The 14,645-nt window shown below is 38.8% G+C and overlaps 1 protein-coding gene across 1 annotated transcript; it reads left to right on the plus strand.

The window, feature by feature from the left end:
- The first annotated feature begins 6,080 nt into the window (after nt 1-6,080).
- Nucleotides 6,081-13,349, plus strand: ogfr (opioid growth factor receptor). Its single transcript, XM_084367547.1, has 7 exons — nt 6,081-6,363; nt 6,906-6,971; nt 7,065-7,146; nt 7,241-7,319; nt 8,750-8,816; nt 9,301-9,449; nt 9,534-13,349. Exons 1-7 carry the CDS (start codon nt 6,238-6,240, stop codon nt 10,636-10,638), a joined length of 1,674 nt encoding a protein of 557 aa, XP_084223673.1. The 5' UTR covers nt 6,081-6,237; the 3' UTR covers nt 10,639-13,349.
- Nucleotides 13,350-14,645: the final 1,296 nt, after the last annotated feature.

Genomic DNA, 14,645 nt, shown 5'->3' on the forward strand with positions numbered 1-14,645 from the left:
TTAAGCGTAATGATCCAGGCGCTCTGAGGTGAATCATGTTGTCACTGCATCACAACATGGAGTATCATTATTTGAGATGGATTTAAACAGGAAGACAAAAATCACACAGTTGTAGCACAGAAGCGTCGTCCGTATGCCACAGTGGGTATTAAAGCACTGACACACATTACCATGTGCTCTTTTGTTCCTCTCAAACAGAGCAACCTGCCCCTCACCGGCCCTGGTTTTGTGTTAAGTGGCTAAATCAGCACACTTACATCCCTGTTGTGATTCAAACCAGCTCTCCATAAATCAATTACATCTCAGCTGATAAGCGAGGAACCTGAAGCCCTAACAGGCACCCATCAATCCACACAGCTTGTATTCACATCTCTTTTCAAAGCCCAAGGACCTGGAACAAAGTGAGGAGGCCCATCAATCCCCGTCGGGCACCACCGGCTTATAAGATGAGTATCCAGACTCAAAGAGATGCTTCATTTATTTAGCTTTGTACTCTCTGTTCTCTGTCCTCTCAGGTACATTTCATTATAACACACACATATTAACATGTCATTTATATGGAACAAGGAGAACAAATGAAGTGGATTATGGAAATGCCATCCTTTGTCCACTTTCTCGCTCATTATGTCTCTTGCTTTTTCAATTTATATTTAGAAAATTAAATTCTGCTTAAAGTCAAGTTATGCATGTTCAGAGAGCTGCTTATATTGCTAATACTGTGTCATTGTCATTACATTGTTATCTTTCTCAGGGTTAGTGTTGGATGAAGACTTTGTGAAGTTACAGTAATAAAGAAACATGTTTATTCATCTCTTACCAAGACATATTTTTGTCCTAGTGCTCTTTGCACATCCTGTTTTACTTTCTACTCCAGTTTTGTCACATTAAACACTGTCCACCTAACGCATTTGTCGTTTGTTTTTTTTTATCTCATGAAATCAAAAAGGCCTCCTCGGTGTCTGTGGTGATGCTGAGAATATGCAGATGGTACAAAACCATTTTAGAGATGCACATGGCGTCACACAGAGAAGAGAGGACCTTGTGCCCGGAGGTACATTTCTCTACTAAATAAAACCCATCTGCCAATTATGCAGGGGAAAAAATGCAAATCTGGCAAAAACCTGGAGGAAGGCTTACACAAATTAAGCTCCTCTGTAAAAGTCAAACTTTTAGGAGGGAAAGGTAGGTGTTCAGAAGGGAAGAGCAAAGGAAGCAGCTTGATACAGAGAGGAGATTTTAGCGTGGCCAAACCGAGGATGAAGGAGTCTGTAGACACAAAGACAGGGCAGTAGTGAAAGGCCTTTAATCTTAATATTTTAAAACCTTAATAAAGAATATGATAATGCTTCCTTTGACTCAAGGATGTGATGATTTAGTACAAATATCATTTTTTTTACTCTGATGAATGAATATTTGAACACAAATCAGTGAATTTATCATCGTTATCAACACGTTCCTTTGTTTAAAAGGGTTAGGGTTAAATAATACTGAATGAAAGATCTGAGTGTGCAATATGACTTCATATATTATACTGAGCTACTACATACAATATACAATACAAGTATGAGTTTTACAGCTGGGGGAGCACAGAGAGGAGGAGGCTGTAGTGTCATGATACAGTCCGCTGCAGTGCCTTTATCTACCAGCAGTAAAGCAAATATGTTGTCACGTTGCAAGAAGAGGCATGAAAATGTGCCACGGTCATTCTAAAACCAAAGAACGAAACATGAAAAAAGGGGTTTACATTTTTTGAAACAGCAACTGGATCAGTTTGATACCCTCATACATCGCTTTGTAAGTTTGTGATAAATCAATAAGTAATCAAAAATACAAACTGAAAGCAACACAATCTAACTTTCTGGATAAAGATAGTTGATTGTTGATTCTCATCCCCAGGTCGTCCAACCCAAAGCACTGATGTTTAGAAACTCTTTAGAAAAATACTTGAGTGATTAATGTTCAGCCTGTCAAAGCAGAAAAGTAGTTGTCTTAATTTACAGAGAAAAACCAGGTTAGACGATATTAGGCGAGCAGGAGAAAGGATTATCCCCTCAGATCTGTCGCTGACAGACTGGCTGAGTTATATTTGGAGCTGTGGTACAACACCCACAGGCCTGTCTACTTTGTACAGTACGCGTGGGAGATATATTTGTAACATGTGGTGATATCTGAGTCTGTAAGAGTTTATCAGAGCCTCGTATACCTTCATGTTGAGTCAGTCACTCTCTGAGGAGAAATGTCACCGTTATATTTGTTTATTCTTCCATAAAATAAGATTTCATCTCATTGTTTACTTATACTTTCTATTGTTACAATTCATTGAACAGAATGATGCCTATTTCCTTTCTTGTTTGCTTTGTCAGCAAATACTCTCTCAGCAGTTCAACAATGTATGTAACTGCTTCACACAAGATGAAGCTACATTTTATTGAATCCATTTTTTTCTGTCATACACCAAATCAGATGGAAAACGTAACACAACGTGCATTCTGATGAGATTCGAGAAATTATGAGTCATGTTAAAACTGAATAAGGATTTAGAAGAAGTTCTTCTAAATCTTTATTTCCTTTGTGTATAATTGTAAGAACAGCAAAAAGTACAAGTGACAGCAACATCACGTAACACAAGAGAAAGGTACATGTTTGACTCACAGCTTCTCATATGGTCAAATAACTCAGTATACAAACAAAATCAACTGAAGCATGCAGGAGGCCTGAAATGACCCCTGATCACTTTCAGATTGTGCTGTTGCTCACACAGCCGTTTGTTAATGCACAAAGTCAGCACATCGTTCAGTGCATTTCGTTTATTGATGAAGCTGTAAACATATTTGCCAGATGATCATAAACCATACAGTTCATCCAGTACAATACAAGTCTCTGGAAGCCCCCAGATCCCAAATAGATTTAAAAAGACGTTATTTCACACCCTTTTTTTAACATCTTCACTGTAGCTGCTAAGTTAAAAGCATGCAAACCCCATCTGAAGTGGGTTCACAAAGCTCAACCACTCAGCGAGGGTGTAAGTAGTTCTTCTCAAATCAGTTTGGGATCTCAGGCCTCTGGAGACTTGGATTATGGGTGTCGTTTTGTAACGTCGTAAAACAAGTCCCTATCTACTTTAGTTGTTTTGGAGAATGCTGCAACACTGTTTTGCTGCGAAGCTCCAGAAACGTTTGGTGGACTATTAAACTTCCCTTTCCTTTCCATTCGCATGGGGGTGAGAAGATAATGAATGATTTTCATTTTTGGGTGAACTTGTCCTTTACATACGATCTCCTGCTTAATACTTGTTAAGTAGGATTTTGAAACGTATGCTGTTTTGTAAGAAGTTAATATTTCTTCCACCGCTGCCACATTCATTTGAGACATTATGTGCTGTAAACAAACTACACCGTCATAAAAAGACTGTCGGCTCGTACAAGCCTTGCCAAGTTTTCCAAAAGGGACAACCTTCTATTTGCTTTACGTTTGTGTGATCACTTAACAGCCAAAACAGACGATGCCAAGGAAAGACTCATGGACTCACATCAAAGAACTTGGCAGCCATTCAGATAAGGAGCAGTTGGTGAGTTCCAACTTAGCCTGAGGAGAGTTTTACGCATTACTAAGTTAAACAAACAAGCTCGTTCAAATGTAGAGATCAGTCGATATAGAGTATTTACACAGAGTGAGCTAAAGAAGAAGAACTTAAGAAGGACTTTACACACAAACCTAGTCAATAACATAGGAATAGCTGCCGCAACAAGCCGAATTCCTCAGACGACCCTCAACGCCACCCACCAGGTTCCTACAGGGATAAGCTATAGGAAGCAGGAAACTCCGTTATCATGGGGAGGAAGAGTTGTAAACTAGGCCTAAATTCCTGTCAAATCCCCCTTTAAACAAAGCAAGACCAGGTTTACATAATTATTATAATCTTTCTGCGTATCACCAAATCTTTCCATCTGCACTGAACTGACTGAGAAAAAGGCAACTGGGAATCCATTTCACAAAGCAGAGGCAGTAAATAGCAACAGCAAATACTGGATGCCTGCAGAGCCCTCTGGTTTCCACAGTAACTAAAACCAAAAATAGAAACCCACACCAGTGGCCATTCAAAATTGAATCCCCTGTGATAATATACAATTCTATTTATACCCTCTAATAGTGACATCCTCCCTTGTATCAATGCATCTGTCCAATTACTGAAATGATCAACATCAGGGTCAAATGATGTGTTAACACCTCTGACTCCTTTGTGCTGCTGGTGCTTATGTTATCAAATGATGAAACTAAATCCAGATTATGATGTATAAGACACTTCTGATGAACACCCACACTGGATCACACGATACATTTGACAGTTTGAACCGTGAGTTTATGTGTGAGCGGCTGCGGTGTCTTACATGTTCGTGACAAAAGGTCAGATGATCTGCTTTGAGAAAATGTGGATATTCTTGTGTCCTTAGCATATTCAGATTGTGCAGTATTAAGCATGATCTGTTTTCAAATGTGTCTCATAGCTGTTTATCTGCCTTTTTCTTGCAGCAAGAAAAGTAGTCATGATTTATCATTTTGAGCATACATTTTGGGAATGAACTTTTTACTACTATGGATATTTACATTTTTATATAATGAACAGTCTGCATGAGGAGATTAGGGAAGCAAACACAGTTTCTTCTATAAATCACACTTTAAAAAATGTGTTTTAATGTTTTCTTGTCATTCTTAAAGGTGTGCTATGTAAAAAAAATTGGTTTAAAACATTAGATTAACTGAAAGTATCAAATAGCAATTATGACGTCATGACATCTTTGTATCTAGATTCGGTCCAAAGCTCCTGTGCTAGCGGAGTTAACACCAACATGCTCCAGCTCAAAGTCTGGACCGTTTGCTCAGATGCTCAGCTAACCGAGCTAACTGGCTAACAGCAGCTACATTTATTGTCTGTAGGAGTAAGAATTAGACAGCTGGCCAATTCTTATACATTGCACCACATGGCTTTTACACATATACAAAAAGTAGCCGCCAAATGTTCTTATCCTTAACAGCAAGTCAATTATTTCAAATTGCCTCTTAATGCACAGGTTTTCTGCAGCGCTTTCATTGTAATCTGAGTTGTCAAAATCCATGCTGTTATCTTATTATCACCTGCTGGTATGTGCACTCCTCAACCCAATTCAAAAATAACCCAACAGATATGAAACAGTGATTATGAAGTTCCTGGATTTCTGACTTATCTGTAATATTAAATATATGTATACGTGTTACAATTTTTGCAGATTTCTCTCATCTGTTTCTTTATCAAAATCTGCTAACAGACCAATCATATCTATAAAAGTATTTCTCATATATTGGCTTGGATAAGTTGGATGCATCATGACATCAATTAAGTAAGGTCATAATGGAGATATGGTCTTTAAGGACTCTGGTGTTACTATATGCTGCATCATTATAAATTCCTACTATATTTCACTATGTGTTAATAAAATAGTTATCCTGTGACTTTATGTAGTGGTTATCTTGACATTACTGTTGTTTTTGTTATATAACAGACTAGAGAAAGAGTTTTTCTGCACCTAAGATAAGCTGCCTGACTCATATCAGCTGGTTTGCAGTTTTTATGGCCATAAACCAACACAGCAAGTGTGCTGCCTTCATGGACTCGGAAAATCAAGCCTTTTTTATCAGAAAGCACATTAACAACGTTACTAAGTGCCAAACAGCACCGTACAGTGTAAATTGTACATGATAACCGTCATAGGAGAGGATGCTTAGGCCAAAAAGAAATAAATGCCTACATACGGTTAGCTGAAAATGAAATCCATCAGCATTACTAATGTGTGTACCTACGTTTTCTTCCTTATCTTAAACTGTAGCTACACGGTGACCCCGTGAGGCAGCTCAATATTACTGCCGTAGGATTTAATAGTTTTAAACGTGAATTAACTCAAGAAGCGATGTATATTCACTGAGAGACTAATAATCGATTAAAGCAATGCCCCCCGCGATTGTGTGTCAAGTTAGGTGAAGTCAAATCATCCCTACTTAGCAGGAGCACTTGAAGGCAGCATCAGTACTGCAGCCGCCAACGGCGCCGCTGTCTGACGATGGTAGACCGGAGAGACGGATGGTCAGGGCCGTCCCCGTGTAACCTGAACATGCAGGCGTAACTTGATTCGTGCCCATTTGTATTGATAAACCAGGATACACGTTTATTCATCCTTATCTAGTCATACAACTCTTCTTTAAATCATGGAAGACGACTGTATTTGTGAGTACGACTCGACCTGGGACACAGAGAGTGATGGAGACGACCCGGCCGGAGAGAGCCAAACCCGTCGGTCATGTCAAGACAAAAACAAATCTGGATGGACTTTGGTAAGTGTGTACGCTTCCTTTATACCTCCGCTCAACCCTAATTTCTCCAAATGATGTCATGGCAGAGAATATATTGACATGTAACTCATTGCTTTTGCACCCGGCAGTGCCTGGGAAGCTAATGATAGCTTTATGCATCTCTGCTGCAGGCTTGCTAACTAGCCTAGCTAGCCGTTGACGTTAGCTTACTTTTGAGGGGTTATAACTCGCTGGCGTTACGTTTGGACATGTATGCCGGGCTGCCTGCAGTGTTTACAATGCATAGTTTGTAACTCATAGTCAAAATGCCTCTTTTAATAACCATTAAGTGTTAAGCCCCTTACCGGAAGTGGAAATTGATTAGCTTGGCCTTACATGTCAACTTGATATTAGGTTATGGCAGCTTTCTACAGCCATTACAAACATCACACACCGTGGCATCATCAGCAATAACAAAATGATTTGCAATAGATGTTTTGGATTAGGGTGCTTAAACGATGATTCCCTCGTGTAACGGTGAAGCGTTTGATGCAGGCTAATTTCACTTTCACTTTTATTTGCAGTGGCATCATACGTCCAGAAATACGAGGGCAGCAAAGGACATGCAGAACTACAGAAGAGGATACCCTGTAAGTCAAAAACACCCACGTCATTCACCAGAAAACATGTCGTCCATCACATCCGAGAGAGCTCAAATTATGTGTTTTTGTTTGTTTTGTCAGAATCTTACAGACGATGAGTGCTCAGAAGACAAAATGAACAATTTGCAGTTTTATCTCAACAAATTTCCCTCTGCTCCTGATGGTAATATATTTGGACTTCATCACAAGATGTGTTTAGTGTTCGAGAAAGTCAAAAGCTTGTGTTGATGTGATGCTTTCTTTATCGTTCGGCACAGATGTCTACATTGAATCATTTCTGAAGGAATGGAAAAATGACTACAAAAGGCTGGAGAGAGTTCACTCGTACATTCAGTGGTATGTGTTGTTTACAGGTTGTGGTGTGAGTTTTGAGCTAATGTCATGTTATTCTGGTGACCTTGCATGCAAAGGCATTTAACAGGGGTAGACCGATTATCTATCAGGACCGATATTCAGCATTTTCCGATTATCGGTATCTGTTGGATTGCTGATAACATTTTTGAAGTGTGCTTCTTTGGCATTGATGCAACATCGTCTCACACAATGTCCCACCCACAACAACATCTGAATGGTAAAACGTCACAATTAATAGCCCATGAACACCAACAAATCTGAATCTGCAAAGTAACTGGTAACTAAATTTATTAAATAAATGTAGTGGAGAGGAAGTATAAAGTAGTGGAAAATGGAAAAACTCAAGTTCCTCCCAATTGTACCTAAGAACAGTACTTGAGTAAAATGTACTTGCGTTTATTTCATCACAGGCTTTTGGAAAATTTGACACAAAGAGTTTAATTTTTACTACAAATCAGTGTCGGTCCCAAATATCAGTTTTCAGTCTCCTTGATTTCTAATAATCAGTATCGGCCATGAAAAAGTCATATTGGTCGACCCTCATCTAAGGTATTCATCTCTTGACTGGTAGAATATGTGCTGTATTGTGAGTGTGTGCTGCACCTCTGCCTGTTTCAGGTCGGCTTGTTCAGCAATGAAAAGCAGCAGCTTACTCCCTGTTTTAACCCTCTGAACTCAGCAGTATGTTCAAATGTTTCATATGAAATCAAAATCAAAAGTCAATCAGTCATAATAAATGATTAAATTAATGAAATTATCTCAGAAATGTAAAATATACAAACATTTTCAAGATGTTTTTCATCAAATGTTGCTAAGTGTAAACATAAAGCTAATTGATTCAAAAGATTTCTAAAGCAGAAACATGAACAAAATAGATCACAAAGGCGTTTTGATATTTAGTTTTTTCTGCAATAGAAATATTTCCACAGAGCCTACATTGGTATTTTTGTTTATTGTGAGTATCTTTAAATCCTCAATATGCTCACAATAACAAAGTACACTTCAATCAAAACTACAAAACTTATTTTTCTCTTCATCAACTATCAAGGTAAAACGAATTTATCAATGATCTCTCCACATTTGATTTTTCAAAATGCTAGAAATCAACCTCCAAACAACATGGTTTTTCTTATTTTCTGTTTGCATAATCACAGCTTTTTTTCTTCCTAAGTTCATGATAAAGTTCAGTGATACCAGGACACAGTGCTTAGCTCTATTTGCTGAAAATGGTGTTTGTTAGAAGGATGTGTTTTGTGACAATTATATGTGGTGATTTGTGGTGCTGTACCAAGAGTATGTTGTATATTGGGGTTACGAACTGTTGCAGGGACAGCTGACATCATCTTCATTGAATTAGAGTGTAGTTTCATTAGATGCTAATTGGTTTTGTGTTGTTTCTCTGCCATTGTAAGGCTGTTTCCACTGCGAGAGCCGGGGGTTAATTACATGGCTTCAGAACTCACCAAGAAGGAAATCGAGGTAAGTGTGTCACAGCGAACAAGTCTCTAAAACTCTACTGTGCCGAGTTTGGTTGCCAACAGTAACCTTCGTTTTCCGGCACAACATATGATAACTGAAGATCTTCAAGTAGTCTTCTTATTTCTTAATTCTCTACCCCAGTCTGACCTACCCTTACCAGTCATTCAGAACATGTTTTCATGCATTATTAGGATTCTTCTGTAGAGAAAGTATTTAAATGTTTGGGAAACTTTGTGTTTGTGTTCTTAAACGCTGCTGTTTTCATATGGACATCAGTGAAAGGCTTATAAAGATGAACACTTGCCTTTATTTTCCCTTTTTTTTTTTTTCAACTCATAACTGTACTGAAGGCTGGCCAGCTAGAAATACAGATACATCAAACACCTAAACATATTTACATATTTGACCCATATCGCTCTTATGTGTGATCATAAAAGTAATTTTGTTTGTTTGTATTTATTTCTACTTAATATCTGTTCACCAGGCCTTCAAGAAGAATGAGGACGCCAAAAAGAGACTTGTCGAGTCCTATGAACTCATGTTGGGCTTCTATGGCATCCGTTTGGTCAACAAAGAGACGGGGGAAGTGAAACGAGCAGAAAATTGGAAGGAGCGATTTGGAAACCTTGAACGGTGAATATCCAGATATTCTCGAGTTGGCAACATTAAAGATTTGTACTTTGTTTGTGATTTCAGCAACTGTTTCATCTCTTGCAGGAATATGCACAACAACCTGCGCATCACTCGCATCCTGAAGAGCCTCGGAGAGCTGGGCTTTGAGCACTACCAGTCCCCACTGGTGCGCTTTTTTCTTGAAGAGACTCTAGTCAAGAAGACCCTTAGCAGCGTTAAACGCAGCGTGCTTGACTACTTCCTGTTTGCTGTCCTGGACAAGGAAAAACGTCAGGAGCTTGTGCGCTTTGCCTACCTTCACTTTGAGCCAAAGGATAAGTTTGTGTGGTGTCCCAGAAAGATTCAGAAACAATTCAGGAAGGCAGAGAAGAGAGCTGATGCTGTCGGGAATGGAGATGGAAAAGATGAAGTCTATTCACGGAGTAAAAGCAAAGATGGAGAAGCTGTTGTGCAACAAAAAGAGGATGGACTTGATAAAGTTACAAAGGCTCAGAAAGGAACTGATAAAACTGCATCCAAAGACAAAAACAAATTGTCTGAGGAGTCCACAGAGCCAAAACCCGAAGCTGAGACTGTCGGAAATGGAAATGCGGAGGCTGAATCTGCTAATGTAATTTCAGGAAATGGAAAAGACTCTACGGATGATGTTGATGAAATGGATCAGTCATCCAGTCCTGACACTGTGACGGCAAAAACCGAGCCCTGTGCTGACAACGACAACGACGACAAACTCGCCAACGATTCGAAGGCCAGCATCCAGGAAGCAGACAACATTATGCAAACAGATGGGGACGTAGACACTGAAAAACCACCAAAGAAGAAAAGAGAAGATGACAAGGTCCTGCCAAGTAACGGCTCTGCTGGGGCCGGTGGGCAGATGGAGGAAAAAGCTGGTGCTAATAAAGCCACTGGTCAAACGAGCCCTTCAGCTCACACCCCCCTTAAGACTTCAAAACATTCACCCTCTCTTTCTTCGGGGAGGGAGGAAAAAATCCCAAGGACTGACTTTAATCAAGTGCCAGATACAAAGGAAGAGGAAGAAACGTCACAGGCAAATGGGTCAGCAACAAATGGGTCAGTGACGAGCACCGACAAAGGTGTGAATCAACAGACAAATGGGAAGGAGTCTGAGGATATTGATATGGAATCACCTCCCTCAAGCTCAGATCAAAATGCGGGGAATTCATGAATAAACTGGATGAATGGAGAAAATACATTAATTTGCGCGTAAATGAAATGTAATATAGGGACAGAGTATGACTTAAAAAGACTTTCTGGCCTTATTTCTACTATATTTGATGTTTAGATATTGATTCTTTTCACTTTGAAGGAGTATATGAATTCATGAACTTATGAAATGTGGGACTGGATGTGACTCAGTTTCTACATGGCCATCAGACAATACTGAAGGATGAGGCTGGGGATGTTCTATAATTTTTCCTATTGCCAACAAATCCCGGTCAAAGAGGTCAGAATCAGCAGGAGACTTGACGGACCACTGCAGCCAAATGTGTTAGTAGGCTAATTTTCACTAGCATTGCTAGCTTGCCTGTCTGTGATGGAGAAATCTAATCAGTGAAGAAGCATGAAATTGTAACTGTCAAAATATAACGTAGAAAATATGGAAAGGCACTGCAGAAGATTGTACATAAACCTGCTGAGTTTTTATTTAAAGCCCGATCAGTACTTGATTTTGGGGGTTGATACCAATGATAGTCAGTAAAAAAATGTCCGATGTTGAGATATCGGCTGATATACGCTTTTTTTTTTGCGATGATCCCTAAAATGTGGTTATCAAACACTTGTGATAATGATATGTTGGAGGCAGGATATCTTCTGACAAACATTATTGTCTAAAATTACATCAGTGCACTGAAACGGTAAACTCTGCTGCAAATTTAATAGTTCTTAATTACCCCAAGAGTCTTTTTTTCCTCTTGATAATATCTTAAAACAATATGCCAATATTTTGTGCCAATACCAACATATCTTTCATAGGCCAGTATCGGCCAACCAATATATCGTGCAGGCTCTACTTTCATTTACAACATCACGTATACTGAATTACATTTTTGAAAACCACATTTAAAGGTCGTTTCAATAAAAACTTACATTTAAAGTTGTCTCATCGCAGAATTTTTCCTTTAATGAGATTCTTTCTGGGTCAGTCACCCAGCGAAAGACTTTCAATACTTATTAGAAAATAAAAAGTGCACAGTTATCTGCTACTGCAGTTAAAGTACAATTAATCCCAGTCACACTGACACTCACACACAGCTAATAGTGGTTAGCTGCCAGGAAACATTCTAGCATTATTAGCTTGCAAGCAGTCGCGCTAACCCGGCTACTCCACTATTCACCTTTGCCTTGCCGGTCCGAAGCTGTTCATCAAGTCTCCCCAAAGCCACCAGTGTGGTAGCCCATCTGTCAGTACTTTCTGACATTACGCTGTCTGTGACTCAGCTCCAAGAACACTGGTTCTTATTAAAGACATCAATCTACATAATCCCATTGAAGGTAACTAGTTTTCATCAAATATTCCTCAGATGGAAGTATAAAGGGCTGCCGTTAGGGACCATTTTCAGCCAGACATTTGGGAGTATTTACAGCAGCAGGATGTTGTGTGTGTGGGACTGACTGAAAATAAACTGCAGTGTTCGTGTTTATTGTCACAGAAGGAGCATGTCAGCCAGTGCTGTAGTGTGGCTAATGGATGTGTTTTAATAGTTCTTGGATAGCAACGGAAGAATGTGGCATTCAAAGACCATATTTGCAAGTGGGATTAACTGAGTGGAAAAATATAGACTATCACCAGACTTGTCCTTTCCGATTGTAATGACTGTCAGTAACTGATATTTGATATCTCTACAGGATGCATAAAGCACTATTAATAATGTATATCAATTAAATGATGGTTTCAGCGTTTTAAATACCCTAATTCTTTCACAACTGAACATGTTTTTTGCACTGAAAATAATGAGATGGAAAAAGCTTTGTTTCCTTTTTGGGCTGTTTTTGTGTGAGTAAAAACATTCTGTACTGGTTTGTGTTTCTTCTGGACCCTGCTGTTAAAATGGATTTAAGACTGAATGTCGCTTATGTTGTATTTCAAAAATGTTGCACAATCTGTGTGTTGTCATGCAGATTCGGGAAGTAGACTTTTGAACAACTGAAAGCCTTGCCAAAAAATGTGATAAAGACTGGTTGATTGTACAGTGTGTTTGTCTTTTGGGCAGAACTGATGAAGCTTCGGTTTGATAATTTAAAAGTCAACTGTATGTTAATTTAATAGCCAGGGTGATTACATTGATGCATCTTTTTATATTTGCACTTAATTTTCACTATTAATTGTTAAAAACATGGTATTTACACAATGAAATGGTAATAACTTTACAAAAGTGCTGAATTCTTTATATATGACTTCCTTTTCCAACTAAATACCTGGCTGTTGACCAAGCAGAATAAAGTTATACTATTTTTTGATGCTTTTATGAAATTAATCTGCGTTAAGCCACAGTCTGAGTCTCGTTATAGTTTATAAAATTGCAACAATTCTCAGGATGTCACTGTGGTATGTCTCAGCTTTTGCTCCTATTCCCGAGACTCTTCTTGCGATTTCTCAGTGCAGCAACATATAGTTAGAAATATCTGCATTTTTCTCCAGCAAACAGAGTGAGCCTCGCTGAAGTGACATGACTCACAACAGGGGGAAGAACAAGATGTTACAGTTATTGATTCAGCAGAGTTTGTTCAGGCCAAGGGTGTGAGGAAGGATAGAAGAAAAGTATATACTGTTGGAGTTTAAACTCGCTGTGTGTTATTGCATTGTCCATGCCAGCCTCTATCTCTAGATCTGCCCATTCCCTGTTTGGAACATTCTAAATAAAGCATTTAACACTTTTCGTTGACTTATTTTAAGTTTAGATAAGAGCAGTCGCTCAGATTGTGTTTGCTCACCATGATGGACGTGGATAGATGCTTTTTAAAATCTACATTGACTGCGACGGTTCAATCATTTAAGCTATTCTTTAATAGGGATGCCAATACCGATAAGATAACTGATAATTTCACATTTTTATATTTAAAAAAAGTTCACAACCTGTAGTTTATGCACATCTGAGGTTAAGAACGGCTCAGGTGTAGTGTGCTCAGATGGATGATTTGATATTCATTAGCTCGTAACAGATTTGTTGTGTTAAAACCTGATTTTTTCCTCTTCTCTCTGAACCCTTGTTGAGCTGTATTGCCAACTGCAAATGTGTTGCTATTTATTAGCTATAATTTCATTATCAAGCCAATATTGTGCATCCCTATTCCTTTGCAGAGATATTTGTAGTCGAGATATTTATCATTTATTTATTTTTTTCTTGTTATTTTTATTTCGGGGGGCTTTTTATGCCTTTATTTGGTTGATAGTGACACACAAAGACTGAAGGGGGCTGAGAGAGAAGCAACGACATGCAGCAAAGGGTTGGAATCAAACCGCTGCCTACTATTTTGTTAATGGATTAGTCCTTCTCTCCACCAAGGAGGTTACGTTTTCACCTGTGTCTGCTTGTTTGTCGGTTGGTTTGTCAGCAGGATTACACCAAAAACACTTAACAGTTTTCCACAAAACTTGGATGGAGGATGGTTTGTCAGCCCAGAATAGTCTTCATTAACTTTTGGTACGTATTCAAGATTTTTTATCACTTTTTTAACATTATGAGATACGGTGGCACATTTTCGTTAATTTGGCAGGAAATAATTCATAGATCTGATAAAAAATCAGCCCTATTTAGTTGGCTGTTATCTACTGTATGGATGAGCACAAAAGTGGACTGTTCGACTTTGTCGGAGGTATGCGCTCTACTGAATGCCATTCTAGTTCACGCCATTTTTCTAGTTCAAATACCAAACTTTCACTTGTTCAAACAGCTAAAGCAACTTTTTCCTTGAAACCTCTGAATATGTGTACTCCTGTGCTTTGTTTTTATTACCTCCGACAAGGAGGTTATAGAGCGTCAAGTCAAGAAAGTCGCAGATTGTCATAATTAAAGTAAAATATCATCTAGTTTTGTGTTAAACCGCTCTGTGAACTACATCGTCTCACTCAACACTCATCACCAGCACCAACATGGCCGCCAACTCAGCACAGAAAAGGTACTAAAAAAGGTGAAAATCACAATAAATCTGGTGATATTGACAACTGCAGTT

This window comes from Pagrus pagrus (assembly GCF_965226575.1).
Source record: "Pagrus pagrus genome assembly, chromosome: 11".
Taxonomy (NCBI): domain Eukaryota; kingdom Metazoa; phylum Chordata; class Actinopteri; order Spariformes; family Sparidae; genus Pagrus; species Pagrus pagrus.

Bases quoted from the DNA above. Each gene is read 5' to 3' on its own strand.
- ogfr (XM_084367547.1), top strand. From the start codon at position 6,238: ATGGAAGACGACTGTATTTGTGAGTACGACTCGACCTGGGACACAGAG. The intron at 7,147-7,240 runs GTAATATATTTG...CGTTCGGCACAG, and splicing joins ATTTCCCTCTGCTCCTGATG to ATGTCTACATTGAATCATTT. The intron at 8,817-9,300 runs GTAAGTGTGTCA...TCTGTTCACCAG, and splicing joins TCACCAAGAAGGAAATCGAG to GCCTTCAAGAAGAATGAGGA.